A 19,345-nucleotide genomic window follows, 5' to 3' on the forward strand; every position below is an offset into this window, starting at 1 on the left:
AACACTAGAAATCCCAGAGGAACCCTCTGCACACTGCTATTACCCTTACCAGCAAACATTGCAATAAAAATAGAGATTTTTAGTTCAAACACATTGCAATACAAATTTAAGCTGGCCAACTGCGTTTGAGCTGTGAAAATGTGGAATAGACTCCCTCAAGAGTTGTTTCTGGCCAGCTCTGTGGATTGCTTTAAAAAAAGGCCTGGATTCTTTCTTAGGTACACAGAATATAACTGGATACTAACATTTATAGGTAAAGTTGATCCAGGGAATATACGATTGCCTCTCGGGGGGATCAGGAAGGTTTTTTTTTCCCTGCAGGAGCAAATTGGATCATGCATTGCTGGGTTTTTGCCTTCCTCTGGATCAACTGTGGGTATAGGATTATAGCCAGACTAACTATGTAACTAAGTAACCAACAATGGGGCACTATTCCTCCCACTGATACTAATGATGGGGCACTATTCCTCCCACTGACAACAACAATGGGGCAGTATTCCTCCCACTGACACAAATGATGGGACAATATTCCTCCCACTGATACAAACAATGGGGCACTATTCCTCCCACTGACACCAACAATGGGGCACTATTCCACCCACTGACACCAATGATGGGGCACTATTCCTCTCACTGACACCAAAGATGGGACACTATTCCCCCCTATAATACCAAATATGAGGCATTTTCTACTCCCACTGGCCGCAGTCCGGCCCTCCTAATATCTGAAGGACAGTAAACAGGCCCTTTGTTCAGCAAGTTCGGAGACCCCTGTTCTAGAGTCTACAGGTGAGGCAAAGCAAGAAATGTAATATTTCCTTTTACAGCGTTTATAATACCAGTGTATTACGTTGTGTGATGGGGAAACAGCTCTCATTGTTGGAACACTGTTTGTGTGCAGTAAATTATGGTGTGGAGTAAATTGATGTTTTGACTGACATTCTGCGGTTTAGCCACAAGATGTCCCTGTTTTTCTAACACAGGCTGAGACTGCATAGATATTTGTATATTCATGAAGAGGTGGGGTTTTTTAGTGAACAGGAAGAGGAGACTGCAGCCATGTTTTGGACAATGCTGAATGCAGGAGCCATGTTCTGGAGAATGCTGAATGAAGGGGCCGTGTGAGCTGCAGCTGGGTGAAGCTGATGAGATTGCTGCCAGGAAGCTAATGAGAGCCGAGGAACAACGCAGCATACACTACAATATCACAGGCCTGTTGGAGAGACATTTGTTCTGTTCAGAGTCACCAGCGGATGCAAAGCAGACCCGGGTCGGTAAGATCGTGCACGCACCTCATTTCAGTGTTGGCGCCTTGAGACTGAATCCAGGCCTATAGTTAGTTAGTTAGTTAGGGTCTCTGTTTGTGTCAGGCCACAAGTGTTGTTACTGTTTATTGGAAGGACTCCACAACTTAAAGTGACATTTCACATTGGAGAGCTGATAAAATCCTACAAACTCAAGCCAGACTGGCGGTTTGCTCAGAAGGAATACTCAGGCATGTGCTACAGGACCAGTTATGGGAGGGGGAATACTGTAGATTTGTGTAAGATTGTAAGCTGTTGTGCTGCACCGCAGGCTAGCCCATACCGTACACCCATACACTGATTCCTGCTCTTTTAGGGTAATAACAGGTAAGGTGTGGCAGCTTATTTGTGCCCGCCAGTAGGTAAATTACTTCACTTTCTACCTTCATCCATCAGAAGGCGCCGTGCTGTGCAGCACAAGGGTCTCAGCCTTTGGGCTGGGTGTATGTAAATTTATTGTATGTTTCCAGCATTTGTGGTTGTGTTTATTTGCCACATCTAAGTAAAATTCTGTTGTGGCAAAAGCTGGTGTTGAGGTTGCTTTCATTGTTCGTGACTTCACTGTATCCTGGGGAGCCCACGCCGGTACACGGCTTACAACGTTTTTCAGTGTGTATAATTATAATTTACAGGATCAGGTTTCCACTGGAAAAGGAGTTTGCTTGCTGGCAACGAGAGGAGTTTACACACATTTTCTAAAGAATAAAAGATAATTGATGGAGTGATTGCTTATGTCTTTACTACATCTACGCTGCACTGAAGTTTAACAATGACTGCTTTGAAATGTGTATGTTGTGAATTGTGCACCAAAGACCTTATTACTTGCCTGCTACCTTCAGTCCATTTACTAAATTTCTTTGGATTAAGATATCAAAAATGAGCGGCATGCTGGTGCATGAATGAAACCTCACGATCAGTGGAGTGTTTGTACTACTGAACTCTCATAAATGAAGGCAGAAGGGAAGCAGTGCTGATCTAGCTTTCTGCCCATGAGCATACACTAGGGTGAACATTAACAATGAACTCAGCATGCAGCTGGACAGGGAATATTCTTTTCCTTTATTAAGAAATTTAGGAGGCAGAATACATACAGTTAAAGCAGAGACCCCTATACAGAAGGCGAGAAAACTGCGGTATACCAGTTGATTCTATCGTTTTCTGGATAAACTGCATAAATGTTACTTTTATCCTACATAATCCCAAAAAAATGGTTGCTATCTGAATAAACAATTATGCATTTAGAGACAAGGATCTTTGAGACATATGTAAACAGAAGTGCGAGCGCCTTAAAATATATATAGAAAGCTGCTATGCACAAAAAGGTAACCAATATCACCTTGAATCATAAATTGTATATAGAAAGGTGTGGCGCTAAAATAATCATAATACCAATAAATCAATAAAATCAATTAATAATATCCAATACAAATAAAATGAAACAAGGGTAAAAATAGTTCCAGTAGAAAATTAAGTAGTTAAGGGTGACTCTTGTGCCCTGGTAACTCTGGACCCGGTGTCAGTGCAATAATGGTGTAAGTAATGCGCACTCACCGGACACGCATGTATAATGCACCTTATATTAATAATCCAGATGTCATCAGAAAGGAGGGGGTCAGGAACTAGAAGGTCTTCCCTCTAAGGGATGGTAGTTCGTCAGACAGGATCCTTTAGGACTTTACAGGTGATCCACGTCCACCGGGGTTCCCCTTTAAAGAACCTGGTATTGTTCCCTGGGTAGGCAGATATCCACTACAGATATGATGATCCATCCTGAGGAAGTGAATCTGAAAATTTAGAGAGCTCCACCAGGGGGCTGGAACAAGGATACGCCCATAGTGTAGTAGGTATTGACAATTTTTAGTTAAACATTGTGATCAGATGCATCAAAAGGGTAAAATCAGCAAACAGTGATCTATCAGGACTAACTGTCTGATTTTTAAAGATGGCCGCTGGAGCTCCACGTTGCTCCGGCGGCGTGACGTCACGGTGTGATGTGGCTCCTCCTGACGCGTATCATGCTCAAGCACATCTTCAGAGGGGGGTTGCCAAAATTTGGATCACCTGTAAAGCCCTAAAGAATACTGTCTGACAACCCACCATCCCTTAGAGGGAAGACCTTCTAGTTCCTGACCCCCTCCTTTCTGATGACATCTGGATTATTAATATAAGGTACATTATACATGCGCGTCCGGTGAGTGCGCATTACTTACACCATTATTGCACTGACACCGGGTCCAGAGTTACCAGAGCGCAAGAGTCACCTTTAACTACTTAATTTTCTGCTGGAACTATTTTTACCCTTGTTTCATTTTATTTGTATTGGATATTATTCATTGATTTTATTGATTTCTTGGTATTATTATTATGATTATTTTAGCGCTGCACCTTTCTATATACAATCTTTGAGACATGTATTTATATTTGTGTATTTGCATTCTGTGTATTTTGTATATTTGTGTATTTGCATTCTGTACAGCTCCTCATTCAAGAGTATTAGTCTAGGTTTACACCTATGCAGGTTTCGTATGAGCCATTTCTGCATTGCGTTTTGCATTTTTGCACTTGTGTTTTTGCCGTGTTTTTGGTGCGTTTTATTTATTTATTTTTTTCATTTTTTTTCTTCTTGCTAGGCAGATTCAAAATGTAAAACGCATCAAAAAGTCATCAAAAATGCAAAACATGCTTCTCTGCAGCATCTCCACTGAAATCTTTTTACATTTAACAAAATCCCTGACCCTTTCCAAAAAATGCACCAGGTGAAAACACGGAGATGTGAACCTGTCCCATAGGAAATCATGTTAAATGGACTGTACTGCGTTTCTGCAAAACACTGCAGAAACACTTAGCTGTGAACCTAGGATTATAGGGGTTTTATTACAGATGGATACATCCTTTTATGGTTTCCTAATCATTATTTTTTTTAAATTTGTGATTCATTTTTTAGATTGACAAAAAAATTGTAAGAACCGAAATAGGAGTCCTGCTGCGCCTGTCACACCCTAACATTGTAAGTAAGACTTTTTTTCAATAATATACCAAACAAAATGGAGTTGTGATGTATAGCAAAGGTCCTGTTGGTTGAGCCACATTTTTACTGCCATTCACTCCTGCCTAACCTGCAATGGCAGTACATAGGAGTGTACACATTCCATGGACATTGTAGTGTGGAAATACTTATCTGCAGTACTGCCCACCAAAATGAGACCCACTGACCTGGACGAGGCTTTGCAGCAACCACCCCACCAATGGATACCCTAGGTCATTCTGTGGGTTTTTATCCTGCCCTTCTGGCTTGACCTATTGAGGCTCCATTCACACTTGTGTGACTTCAAAATGTTGCTATTTTCATTGTGACTTTACAGTGTGACTTGATGCGACTTTGGATGAGTGCAACTTTGGTGCTACTTTGGCTTTGACCAAGGATGATTGTTTGTGCTCTAAAAAGTTGAACACAAGTCGCATGTATATCATTCAGGTGCGACTTTCATGCAACTTTGGAGGGTTTACATTGAAGTATGGCCCTCAAGTCATGTGAAAGCCAGACCAAAGTAGTGCAGGAAATACTTTCAAGCCGCTACAACTTGAAGTCGAACAGATATGAATGGTACTCATTGGGAAACATGGGGTGTGACTTGTCATGCAACTTTGAACCCCCAAAGTCGCATGACAAGTCACACAAGTGTGAATGGGCTCTCTCGAGGTCCACCACCACTCAAATCTCATGCTTCTATTTAGGCTTTTGCACAGGGTGCTTCTCATATATCCCCACCTATACAAACACCAGTGACTCCTTGGTTCATTTGACTCTCCAAAAACTAATTGTTTAAGCCAGTGGGGATATTCCCCTTTCATTTTGCAAGCAAAAGGTTGTTTTTCTTGTTGCCATCATCTCACCAAGATATGTTTCTGAGCTAGCTGCCTTGTCTTGTAAAGAACTAATTCTGATCTTAGACAAGGACAAGGCTGTCTTGAAAATTAGAACCTCCTCTCTTCCTATATTAGTTGCTGCCTTTCACCTCAAACAAGACAGTGATTTCCACCCCTTTTGTATTTGTGATCTACTCCTAATACTGCCTTTCTTCAAAACTGAAGCAAGCTAGGAGTGAGTCAGGGTCATATTTAACCAACTCAATACTGGGCATTTTACCCCCTTCCTCCCCAGGCAATTTTTCAGGTTTCAGCGCTCTCACACTTTGAATGACAATTGCGCGGTCATACAACATTGTACCCAAACTAAAATTTTATTATTTTCTTCACACAACTAGAGCTTTCTTTTGGTGGTATTTAATCACCGCCGGGGTTTTTATTTTTTGCTAAATTAACAAAAAAAGACCGAAAATTTGGAAAAAAACACGTTTTTCTTTGTTTCTGTTATAAAAGTTTGCAAATAAATAATTGTTCTTCATACATTTAGGCCAAGATGTATTCTACTACATGTCTTTGGTGAAAATAATCCAAATTAGGATGTATTTTTTAGTTTGTAGGAAAGTTATAGAGTTCACAAACTATGGTATAGATCTGAATATTGATCAATCCTGAAGTACTGACAGCCAATCTAATTTCTTGAGGTCCAAGAATGTCAGAACAGTACAGATATCCCTCAAATGACCCCTTTTTGCAAAGTAGACAGTCCAACATACTTCATAAGAGGCATAGCAAGTTTTTTGAAGTTGTATTTTTTTGTTTTTTTCGGAAAATTAAAAAATAAAAAAAATTATTTTCACAATTTTTTTTTTACATACTGTCACCAGTGCAGTACAGCGTCATCATATAACTGGCATGGCGGTGATCAGGGACACTGACTGGTGACAGTGTGAAAAAAAAAATATATATATTTTTTTATTATTTTAAATTTTTTATTACATTTGTTTTCTTTTTTTTAAGATTTTTTTTTCATATTTCACTATGTCCAAGGTAGTACAATGTTACCATAGTAACATTGTACTACTTTGGGAAAGTGATCAGTATTTTTTATTTTTTTTTTTTTACACAATTTGCTTATAGCAAAGAATTACTTTGCTATAAGCAAGCATTTACCTGAATGACATCGGTGCATTTACCTGAATGACATCGGTTCATTCAGGGTTTTTTTTTTTTTGTGCTTAGCTGTGATTTGGCCACAGCTAATCACATTACATGTGCATGTGATTAGCTGTGACCATTCACAGCTAGACACTAGTATACAGTGGATGGCATGAATGAAGCCATCCATTGTATACAACTGTCATGTGACCTGCTGTGACACGTCACATGGTACCGGCAACGGGGCCGATACTCAGATCTGTCATCGGCCGTGTCCGAGGTACACGGCCGATGACAGATCATGCCGCTGCGTGGGAGTACGCCATATGGCGGCCTCCCGGAAAGCTAGTGCATTTTTCCGGACGCCATACGGCTATTGGCCGGGCGTCAAATGGTTAATATAGGTTGGACTCTGGGCAAACATTTTTCTTGGCCCCTCAACCCCGTGCAATTTCGCTCTCCACCCCAACATCCCAAAAAACAAACACATAGATTTTAATAATGTAAACATAAAGAACTGGTCCATGCTCACTGACTGGTTGCCAGAGATTACTGCACATCCTTACCGTTCACTAATTGGTCGCTAGAGGTTACTGCACATCCTCACTGCTAACTGATTGGTTGCTGCTTATCATTACCGCTTACTGATTGGTTGTTATGGGTTACTGCTTATCATTACGGCTCACTAATTGGTTTCTAGAGGTTAGAGAACATCATTACTGCTCACTGATTGGTTGCTAAAGGTTACTGCTGGTTCATGCTCATCTGGAATATGCAATTCAATTTTGGTCACCAGTCCTAAGGAATGACTACTTGAATTAGAGTTTAGTGAAGGGCAATAATTTTCATTTTTGTTATATTACACTACAAGCCAGGGAGACCGTACCAATGAGATAATACTCTGGGTCTGGGTCTTTTTTTCCACTTTCCAGTAAAAAATAAGGAAAGCATGAAGAAAAATTAGCAAAATATAATAACACAAATGTCACTGTAAAAATATAAATGTAGCCAACCTTAGGAGTACATGCAGACTAGGAGCAGAAAACAAAAACAATACTTCTGGCAGAAAAAGCGGCAGAAAAAATGCTCATAGTGGCAAGAGTTTAGGAGAGTTAATGGGAGTTAGGCTAGGTTCACTCTGTAGTGGGTGGTTGCAGGTGCGGGAATCGCAGGGAAATTGCATAGTGCTTTTGCTTTTGTTTTGCGCAAAATGCAGGCTGTACAAATGAATGGGCCACAAACCCACTCAGGTATGAACCTAGTCTTAGGATGTAGGGCAGCATACAGAGGTTGGTAGGATGTAGGGCAGTGTGTAGAGGTCAGTAGTATGTAGAGCAGCATACAGAGGTCAGCAGTATGTAGAGCATTGTACAGAGGTCAGTAGGATGTAGAGCAGTGTACAGGGGTCCGTAGGAACTAGAGCTGTGTACAGGGGTCAGTAGTACGTAGGACAGTGTAAAGAGATCAGTAGGATGTAAAGCAGTGTACAGAGGTCAGTAGTATGTAGAGCAGTGTACAGAGGTCAGTAGTATGTAGAGCAGTGTACAGCTGTCAGTAATATGTAAAGCAGCGTACAGAGGTCAGTAGGATGCAGGGCAGCGTACAGAGGTCAGTAGGATGTAGGGCAGTGTACAGGGAACAGCAGGGCAGAAAGCAGGGGATCAGCAGTGCAGAGGACAGGAGTTGACATATAGGGGGGTCAGAAGGGCATAATATGGGGGCTGGGACGGCAAACACCAGGAGAATCGGGAGGATGAAGTACGGGGATTGGGAAGGCACACACCGGCGGGGGCACACACTTGGGGGGTACACAACAGGAGGGCTGGGGGGGCACAAACCAGGGGTGTGGGTATGCACAAGGGGGTCAGGAAGGCACACACCAGGGGGTCAGGAGGGCTTAATATGAGGGCTTGGAGGGCACACACCAGGGGGTCAGGAGGGCTTAATATGGGGGTCGGGAGGGCACACACCAGGGGGGATTCAGGAAGGCACACACAGGGGAGGTTGGGGGGGGCACAAACCAGGGAGGTCAGGATGGCACACGCCAGGGTGCAGTGACAATGATTTAGTGAGCCAAATTTCTCACAGTGCCACATGAAGCTTCCCATTTGTCAGCTAACAGCACTTCTATGCTAAGTTGCAGTAACTCAGAAGACTAAATCAATCAAGCTAATCAATGGTGTGCTGCTTGATGATGCTACCTCTAGCCACACTCACTTGGCTCCCTCTGCTCCGCTCTGTCACACCATCCTTTCCCAGGAGGGAGCGATCCTGGAGGTCAGGCACATCCCCATCCCACCCACTCAAGCAGCAGAAAGCAGAAGGCTCTACTTCTGGAATGTTCCTTAGGTCTGCAGGAGAGCGGCTGGGGGAGCGTGGTAGGGTAGGTACAGTGGACGGAGATCCCAGTCCCAATGTGTCTGGACAGCAATTCTTAATCCTGGTACAGCGATCCGTACGCTTTCCCGACCATGGCTCTGATTTCTGGGACACTGTTTGCTGTAACCAGGGGCGGACTGACAACTCATGGGGCCCCCGGGCAATAGGGGATCATGGGGCCCCCGTGTCCTCGCCCACCCCCAAAAAAGCCTATAAAAAGGTACCAGGGGCATCTCATGGGGCCCCCTACTGACCCTGGGCCCTCGGGCAGTGCCTGAGTGCTCAAATGGTCAGTCTGCCCCTGGCTGTAACTAATAGTCCTCATGCACACTGGATGTTTTTACAGTGGCTGTTTTTGGCTTTTAGTGGTTTTTCTACAGCCAGTAAACTCCCCAACATGTTATCCTAAGTGTCCATGCACACATAGGCTTTAATCAGCGTTATCTGGCAGGGGCGTTTTTTGGCTGGAAAAAAAAACAGAACTAGTGAGTTTTTCAGCTGTAAAAATGCTGTAATGCTGGTAAACACAGCAAAACATGGCAAACCTGCAATCGGAAACAGAAGTTGTCCTCCACCCCTCCCTCCCCATAGTCTTCTGGGACATGTGACAGGTCCCAGAAGACTACGGAACCATTCAGAAAGTGCAGCACTACTCGTACATGTCCAGTGGGCAAGCTGTCACAGCCGGGTGCCCACACTAAGGATGCCGGTGCCAGGGAGAGAAGACGGCCAGTGAAACCAGCCATGGGGAGGACACCGCTGGACCGAGGGACAGGTAAGTGACTGTATTTTAAAAGTCAACAACTACAGTTGTAGCTGCTGACTTTTATTTTTTTTATTCAATTGGAACTTTGCTTTAATTTAGTAAGACACTATAGGTATCATTATTACATGAGGGAAATACAAGTAAAAGAGCTGAAGTGACTGAAGCAGTAATGTTAGGGGCCATCATCTTTCTACTTCCATCACTAATTTAGGAGTCTGATATAGTTCAAGCATGCAATTTGAAAGCTCCAACTTTCATAAACTGTATACTAGTTCCAGGTCACAAAAATATGGTTGATTTTATTTTAGTTGTTCACCAGGAATGACCTCAGCACTGAATAAGTTACCTATTATATGGAGTGCCTGCAGATTAAAACATAGCCATTAAAATGGTGGAGAAAGATTGTAAAATAGTAGCCATGAAAAAATGAAATCTAGGTTAATAACTTTGTACTCAGTAAAAATACTTTACCGTTTTCCTGTAGGTTCCAGATATTTTTGCTATCTTAATAACTTTTTGCATTTAGACAGTAGTATTTTCATACCAATTTAAAGCTTACACATATTTTTGAAATGTGATATAGCCAACAAACTTTGCATTTATCTAGTTTATGAATGAGCATTGTGAAGCTAAGTCATGCAACTAACCCATATAAATAGCAATCACAATCATGCATCTAATAGCTCTCTAATCTTATGTTCCTTATTGTAGATTAAACTCAAGGAAATCTTTGAGACATCATCTGATATTGTGCTAATTCTAGAACTGGTTACAGGAGGGGAACTATTTGACAGGTAAATTGCCCATTGTATCTTTCTTGCAATAAATTGATAAGTCTGTGCTTAAAGTGTAAGTCCAAAAAAAAAAAATTCCTAGTTTTAAAGTGTTGGGTTTTTACTGCTATTTGGACCTCCATTAACTACTTTTATACCAGGGCAATTTTTTTTTTGCACACATGTAGGCAGGTGGTGCTCAACAAATGCAGCATTGCAGGAGGAGAGGAAATAAGAATGAACCTGTATCTATGGTTTTCTGGGTCACTGAGAAAGTGATCAGTTTGGATGCTGCTTCCCCATGTGACTCTGGTGGCCATCTTGGATCAGGCAGAGTCTATTAGGACCCTGGCTCTTGGGCTTAGCGTGAATTTTGCAAGTGAACAGTGCAGGAACAGGTTACCACTCAAGGAATGTAAATAGTGGTAGGGAAAGGTTGGGGACAAGTAGGGACAGAAAAGGGGCATGCTATTCCCTCCAGGAATCCTCTCAATTGGGCAATGACTGGCCAGGCTGTATTCCACCCTCAGAGACAGACACTGTCAGCACAGTGGACCTGCCCTGCTGTCTTACTTTTCTAAACTGTGAGTAATCCCAGTTGGGGCATTTTCCCACTGGCCAGTTTTTGTTTTTGGACCATGACTTCAATACAAGTTCTGTTATTTGCATCGGACTCTTACTGCCACCGCACCATGCTGTACCCATCCACACACGTGTTAAAATCTATTTTGTTTTTCTTTTTGCTATGCTTTTTAGTTTTAGCTTACAAACACAACATAATACCCAGTTATACCCAACATAATACCCTGGCTATAGCTGCTAGCAATAATCAATGTGTTCTCCCATTAGGGACAACTCCCCATGGTTGTCAAAAAGAAAATTGCATCATCTGTGGCCTGCCTTAATGATGAATGGCCATAAAATTATTACTCTCACTCCAGCATCTGTGGTGATGCCTCACATGTGTGACACAATCGTATTTACATACATGTTTGCACCCTACTTCCATTTTTGTGTGTATGTGTGAGGTGAAGGGGGTGCTTTTAAATGTTTTTATTATTAATATTTATTTTATTATATTTCTTTTTTTAACACTTTTTATTTAGCTTTAAAGTTATCACCAGAGAGCTACAAAGCCCCCTATGTGAGAGCATTGGGCAGATAACAGGTCCTTTTTATGGATATATCAGGGATCTATTAGACTCCCAACATCTCCCTTGCAGATGGTGCTTGATTGTTTACTCCCCCAGCTACAGTATCCAGGGAATGACAGCTATGAAACTGGAAATGACAAAATCTTTGCCGCTTCTAGGTTCAATTGTCCCAGAGGAGATCAGGGGACAGATGTTCCCTTATCTCCTTCTGTTCTTCATCCAGAAGCCATTTACTGTGGGTGGCACTGGTGGGGGGCACCTTTACTGTACTGTAAAAAGTGATCAAGCAGCTCTCTAGCCACCCAGATTATTACATAAAATATGAAAATCGACTGGAAAAAATCAGTAGCAATGCCCATGGCTTTTGCTGCTTGTTTTAACCCCTTGACTACCAGTACATTTATAAACATACCTTGGTAGACAAGGGGTTAAGGAGATTTCACTTCCCTTCCTGTTAGAACAGTTTCACCAAACAAGAAATGAGGGGAATATCTGCAACAGGGACACAGACAAAAACAGGGATTTAAGCATTTTCATACTCTACAAAAAAAAAAACATTTCTGTGTGGCTGTCAGAGATTGACCAGACCACTCCCCCATGTCCAGTGACACCATTGTTAATGTGACAGCAGGTGGAAGGAAATCTTTATAATGGAGCTCCAGATAACATTAAAAATCTGACAAGAGTTCCGATACTTTGTCCAGAACTAAAAGATAAAGTTTAGGCTAGATGTGCAATTCAACCCTAGGTTGTGTGGTTCTGTACACTAATGTGTGTATTTTAAAAAGAATAACAAATAATGTTTGTAAAAATCCTTGTGTCTTCCATTTTAGGATTGTAGAACGTGGATATTACAGTGAAAGAGATGCAGCGTGTGTTGTACAGCAAATACTGGAGGCAGTTTCTGTAAGTTGAATACATTTGATTGGGTTTGTTTATTCATAATCTGCATTTCTTACTTGCAAATATAAATGCACCTACACAAACTGATGAGTCACCTGTAAATGTCAAGTCAGTCTGATATGTTTTGCAGATCAAATGATGTTGACATTTAAATCCTACTGTATTATAGAGTGAAAAATAATTGATGGACTCAAAAACAGGTAGGTCTGCATTCTCACCTGAGCAGAGCGTAAGAAGAGCTTTCTCACTATAGCAGTGTGTGAACACGTAACACATATTGCGCTTGTGTTGCCATTTACTGCTGATTTACAACAAACGTGACAAGCAAGACGTGCAAAACTCAAGCTCAAAAAGGTGCATAAGCTACGTTAGCATGCTTGTCTGGAGTAGGACAGCCTATTAAAATGAATGGGCTGCAATTTGATCGTAGTGCCCCAATGCATAAAATGCGTGATGTCCGAGGTTGCAGGTGCATAGAGTGAATAGGGACCTTCTGGTGATTTTGAATAATTTTTTTCAGGTGTCTTATAATTGTATTAAAGGCATATTACAAGCGCTTTTGCATGTGTATCAAGCTTCTGGAGTTTGTTTCCTGGGCTGACCAAGGAGAGGAGGGCAGTTCTAAAGAAGGAAAGTAGTTCTTTAAGCACAAGACTGCATGCAAAAATGCACATACTGCATATTTACAGGTGTTTCCATTGAAGTTTTGGGACCAAAAATGCCTGAATATTCTCATAAAAAGCTCATATAATTTTTTGAGTATAGAGAATAGAGCATAAGGCGACTGAGCATACAAGTGTGAACAGGAACAAGTAGAAAGAATAGGATTATGTATGTTGAGCATAGTCAGGCATAGGCATGTAAAGCTTGTACAGATCAGGGCTTTTTTTTCTCAAAGGATAGATGCAGGAACTCTCCCTTTGCAATTCACCCCTTGTCTCTGTCCCTCACCGTCCCCTGGTTCCACCCCTTACCTACCTCCCAGTACCTCGCTTTTAGATAATACAGAACCAAGTATCAATTTGTATGGAATTTGTTAACCACTTGAGCTCCTGAGGATTTACCCCCCTAATGACCAGGCCTCTTTTTGCTACTCGGCACTGCACTAATTCAACTGATAATTGCGCGGTCATGCAATGCTGCACCTAAACGAAATTTACGTCCTTTTTTTCACACAAACAGAGCTTTCTTTTGGTGGCATTTGATCACCTGTGCGCTTTTTATTTTTCACGCTATAAACAAAAAAAGACCAAATATTTTGAAAAAAACAATATTTTTTACTTTCAGCTATAAAAAATATATAGTTATAAATATAGGCCAAAATGTATTCTGCTACATGTTTTTGGTAAAAAAAATCCCAATAAGTGTATATTGATTGCTTTGTGTGAAAGTTATAGCGTCTACAAACCATGGTATAGATACTGCAATTTACGACATTTTTTTGCTATACAGCGCTGCACTAGTTTAACGGACAATTGCGCTGTCAAGCAATACGGTACATAAATGAAATTTATGTCCTTTTTTTAACACAAATAAAGCATTCTTTTGGTGGTATTTGATCACCTGTGCACTTTTTATTTTTGGCACTATAACCAGAAAAAGTTTTGAAGAAAAAATTTTTTTTTGAAAAAAACAATATTTTCTCATTTTGGTCATAAAAAATATCTAAAAAAACTAAAATTTCGTCATAAATTTAGGCCAAAATATATTCTGCTACATGTTTTTGGTTAAAAAAGTCCCAATAAGTGTATATTGATTGCTTTTTGTGAAAGTTATAGCCTCTACAAACTATGGCATAGATAATGGAATTTATATAGCTTTTACTTTCTGACTGCCCATCACATTTCTTGAGGTGCTAAAATACCAGAATAGTACAAACACCCTCAAATGACCCCTTTTCAGAAATTAGACACCCTAAACTATCTGCTGAGAGGCATATTGAGTCCATGGAAGATTTATTTTTTTCCCACAAGTTTCTGGAAAATGACACGAAGTTGTCATTTAAATGATTTATTTCTCGCACAAGCCATGGGTATATGTGGAATTACACCCCAAAATACATTCTGCTACTTCTACTGAGTATGGGGATACCACATGTGTGAGACTTTTTGGGAGCCTAGCCACATATAGGAGCCTGAAATCCAATGACCACTTTGAAAGACTGAAGGTGCGTAACTTCCTCATTACACTTCCTCACTACCTATTACACTTTCGAAGGCCCTGACATGCCAGGATAGCCCCAAACCCCCCCCAAATGACCCTTTTCTGGAAAGTAGACACCCCAAGGAATTTAAAAAGAGGCATGGTGAGTATTTTGCAGATCTCATTTTTTCTCACAAGGTTTTGAAATATAAAAAAAATAGAAAAAATATGTTTTTGTTTTTTTTCTTCATTTTCCAAAAACTTTTGGCAACAAATGAGATCTGCAAAATACTTACCGTGCTTTTTATCAAATTCCTGGGGGGGGGCCAATTTCCAAAAAGGGGTAATTTGGGGGGGTTAGGTGCTATCCTGGCATTTCAGGGCCTCCGAAACTGTGATAGGTAGTCTGGAAGTGTAATGAGGAAATAAAGCCCTTTAAAAGCCTGAAGGTGCTTATTGGATTTTGGGGTCCTGTACTTGGCTAGACTGCCAAAAAGTCTCTCACATGTGGTACCCCCATACTCGGGAGAAGTAGCAAAATGTATTTTGGGGAGTAATTCCACATATAACCATGCAATGTGTGAGCAGTAAATCATTTAAGTGACAATTTTGTGTAAAAAAAAAATATATATTTATTTTTGTCATTTTCCAAAAACTTGTGGTAAAAAAATAAATTCTTCTATTGATTCAACATTACTCTCAGCAAATAGTTTGAGGTGACTACTTTCCAAAAAGGGGTCATTTTGGGGGGTGGGGGCGTTTTATGCCCAGCATTAGAAGTTTATGCCACACATCATTCTTTCTTCTAACCACCTAAAGACCAAGCCTTTTTGTTCACATGAAAAAAATCAGTATTTTTTGCTAGGAAATTAATTTAAACCCATAAACATTATATATTTTTTTAAAGCAGACACCCTAGTGAATAAAATGGTGGGTACTACAATTTTTTATGGCACATAGTACTCGCGCAGCGATTTTTCAAAAGCAATTTTTTTTTTGTTTTTAGTTATTTTGATTTTTTTAAAATTATTTTTACACTGTACCTTTCATTTTTTTTTTTATCACTTTTAATGCTATAACAGGGAATGCAAATAACCCTTATAACTTCAATGGGCATTGTCATATATTCTTTTTGAGAAATCTGGGGTCTATCAGACTCTAGATATCTCCTCTGCCCTTACATTATCTAATCAAACCAAAATCGATGTGATCAGATGCTTTCCCAATTTACAAATGGCGCTGTTTATATCCTGCGAAACTGAAGTGATGAAATGCTTGTAGCTTCCGAATTCTTAGACTATAGAGATGATTGGCACCATTCTGGTCTCCAATCAGCTCTATGGTCAGCTGGCAGAAACACCGGCTGCATTCTCAGGTTCCCCTGATGACACGGGACTGCCCGAGAAGGCCGTGGAAGGCAGCGGGGGAGGGGGGACATCATCTCCCACTACTTGTAAAAGCAATCTTGCAGCTAATTAGCCACTAGGATTGCTTTTACATGAAAGCCGATCACCGGCTGAAAAAAATGACACCAGGATGATGCCTGCAGGTGCAGGCATCATCCTGGTATAACCATTCAAATCCAGTTATGTACCAGTACATCGCTGGTCCTTGTTGGTTATATATGCTATGTTCTTTTTTTTTTTGTATGCAGCCAGTGGACTGAATGAAAAAATGAGAAGAAATCTCTGCCAGAAAAAGTGTGTGGTATGCCCACCATTAGAATATACCACCTGCATCCACCCACTTCTATTGGTGGGCACACATTAGGTCACACTTTGCCACAAGTGCCAGTTCCAAGATTGAATAAATGTCTAAATAGTGGCACGCTTGAATAAAAATTGTCCACGTATAAGTGGTACCCCATATGGAGAAATGATGACACCAAGTCCCAAACTATCTTGCCACTGCTCCCCATGTAGTCTGGGCATCCGGGCGGGCTCCACGTGACTATCTTTTCCCCCGTAAATCCGAAACTTATACGTATAGCCTGTTGTCCTCTCACAGGTCTTCTACATCTTGACCCCATATCTGGCACGCTTGCAGGGGAGAAATTGTTTGAACGCAAGGCGGCCAGAAAAATTAATAAGGGACTCATCAACGCAGATGTTTTGCTGGAGAGTATAGATATCTGCAAATTTTAGGTTAAGGTGATTTGCGAGGGGCTGAATTTTGTGGAGCCGGTCAAATTCAGGGTTACCCCGAGGATGACAGAGTGTATTGTCGCTGAAATGCATAAAAAACATTATACTCTCATATCTATGCCTGGCCTTGGCAGCAGAGAACACGGCATATGATGAATCGGGTCTGCGGACCAATACAACCGCAATTCATTTCTTTTAGTAATGCCCATGTTGAGGGTTAGGCCCAAAAAAAATGTAAATTTGAAAACCGTAATGAGTTTCCATGCGAATGGTCTGGCAAGGTTTGAATTTGAGTTGGCGGCATACAGATATTCCATGAAAAACAGCTCCAAAAATCAAGGAGGTATGTGAAAGACCAGGATGTACTAGACCGCTGGTACTCGCCAGTTCACCAAAAGGTAGAGCGGCACTAGTACTGGCACTCTGCTGCATATGAGAGTCATCAAAATTTAGCGGCAAGTGCTAACAGAGATCAGGCCTGATTCTGCGAACACTGCGGTTTTGTGTGCAATGTATCAAGTGACAGTGACCTACTGACACTGCACTTGCTGGGGGAGAAGGGGGGGTAAGCGTAGGGGCTAAACGCAGGTGTTGGCAGGTGCCGGGGGTGATCCCGCTAACGCTGCGTTTTTGGGGACGCTATACTAATGTGAACGCTGGTATAGTGCTGACCTAATCAAAGATATTGACCCGTTCAGACACTATACTAGCAATGGAGGTTTATTGTACATGAGCGTGCTCCTGGCAATCAAGGGGTTAAATGTGATGACTGGTGTACTGACGGGCAATCTGACGCTATCTGGGAGGGGTGTGAATACCACGGGAGCGCGAATCACGTATATATATATATATATGTGATTTTGCGTACCCATGCCGCCCTGTAGCAGTATTTCTGCTGTAGGGTGGTCAGGAAGCAGTTACAGAAGAGGTTTGTGTTACGGCGCTGCGTTACTTTAACTGACAACACTGCACCCAAATTAAATTTACATCCTTTTTTTCCCACAAATTGAGCTTTCTTTCGGTGGTATTTGATCGCCTGTGTGTTTTTAATTTTTTGCGCTATAAAAAAAAAGGCTGACAATTTTGAGAAAAAAAAAATAATATTTTGGACTTTTTGCTATAAAACATGTCCAGTAAAAAAAATTTAAAAATCAAATTTTGTCACAAATTTCATCCAAAATGCATTCTGCGACATGTCTCTGCTAAAAAAACATCCCAATACGTGTAAATTAATTGGTTTACATGAAAGTTATAGCGTTTACAAATGGCAGGAAAGATACTGTGATTTTTAATTTTTTTTATACTAATAATGCCGGCGATCAGCGACATATGGCGGTGATCAGCGACTTATGGCGGCGATCAGCGACTTATGGCAGGACTGCGGGACTGCGGCGGACATTTTGACACTGGGGGGGAACTGACTTGGGGTCACTGACATCCCCAGTGACACCAATACAGTGATCAGTGAAAAAAAAAACCACTGACACTGTACTAATGGCACTGGGGAGGAAGGGGTTAACATTTTTAGTGTTAACTGTGTGAGGGGAGTGTTTTACTAGGGGGCGGGGGTGTGTGCTGGACGGGGATAGGCTGATGGAGAGAGAGAAACTCTTCTCTCCCTCTTCAACTTGTCACAAGCTGTCAGGGAACTGACACAGAGCAGGGCTGTGTATAAACAATGCAGCCCTGCTCTCTGTCAGCGATCACCGCGAATCGTGGGGAAACGGCCGGTAATGACAGGCCGTGACCCAGCGGCGGAGACCCGCTGCTGACACCCGCGGGACAGGTAGGGCGACATGCGCCTCGCCTACCTGTTTTGCAAAACCACGTTTTAAAACGTGGTTTTGCCTGCCCGTGCCGCTCCGGCAAACGTACAGTGGCTGGGGCTGAACAGGTTAATTAAAAAATAGATCAGCCAGCAACAATGAACCACCTGCAACAAAATACCCCCCCCAGCAACAATAGACCCATGGCAACAACATATCTCCCCAGAGCCAGCATCAATAGACCCTCCAGCAGCAAGCAACGATAGACCCCCCCCTCAACAATAGCCCCCCCCCAGCAACAATATCTCCCCCACCATCAACAGTAGACCTCCCCAGCATCAATAGACACCCCAAAAATAGATCCTGTCCAGAAATAATAGTTTCCCCAGCAGGAAGCATCAGTGGACCTTGCAGTACACCCCATCACCCCTTACCATTGCATGCATCTGGAGGTGCCAGAACTGCATTTCCCCCTGCGTTCCCGCTGAAAGAAAGTCGTGGTAAAGATAGTCTGGAACATTTTGATGCATTCTTACAAGATGTGGGCATTTCTTGAAAGCATATATATTTATCAACAATGTTACCATAAAGTTGGTGTTTGTGTTCAGGTGCTGTGTCATCCAGCAGATGATAGGCTGCGAACAGAGGATTATTCTTTCCTGTGTTACCTTCTCTTCTTTGCCCTTGCTATGGGCAGTAATGTAAATACTTTAGGCCTTGCTAACATGGATGTGTAGAACAGGCATTTACTTTGCATTATAAAGCTTTTTGAAAGCTTTGAAAGCCAAAGCTTGTTCTTTACATCAATAGAGAATGGCTTAGTGCACATTCAAAATTCGCAGCACATTTATGTCGCTTCATGTTTGATCTGAATTACAATGTTTGGTAGGCACTGGCATCTTGCAAAGCTTACCAAATGTCTAAATTCAAGTCAATCTTCTAAATGTTCCTACATCTCTTGGCACACATTTATAAAGTGCTAAGGAAAGGCA

The 19,345-nt window shown here is 41.6% G+C and overlaps 1 protein-coding gene across 1 annotated transcript in view; it reads left to right on the forward strand.

Moving 5' to 3' along the window:
• The window catches only part of LOC149468551 (calcium/calmodulin-dependent protein kinase type IV-like), a 106,338-nt gene that overhangs the window by 38,501 nt on the left and 48,492 nt on the right, over positions 1 to 19,345 (forward strand). The window contains exons 4-6 of the mRNA XM_089670095.1: positions 4,249 to 4,311; positions 10,183 to 10,265; positions 12,232 to 12,304. Coding sequence (XP_089526221.1) covers positions 4,249 to 4,311; positions 10,183 to 10,265; positions 12,232 to 12,304 — 219 coding nt within the window. The remainder of the gene's footprint in view (positions 1 to 4,248; positions 4,312 to 10,182; positions 10,266 to 12,231; positions 12,305 to 19,345) is intronic.

This window comes from Staurois parvus, unplaced genomic scaffold (assembly GCF_062004578.1).
Source record: "Staurois parvus isolate SC_StPar_1 unplaced genomic scaffold, SC_StPar_1.0 ptg000086l, whole genome shotgun sequence".
Taxonomy (NCBI): Eukaryota; Metazoa; Chordata; class Amphibia; order Anura; family Ranidae; genus Staurois; species Staurois parvus.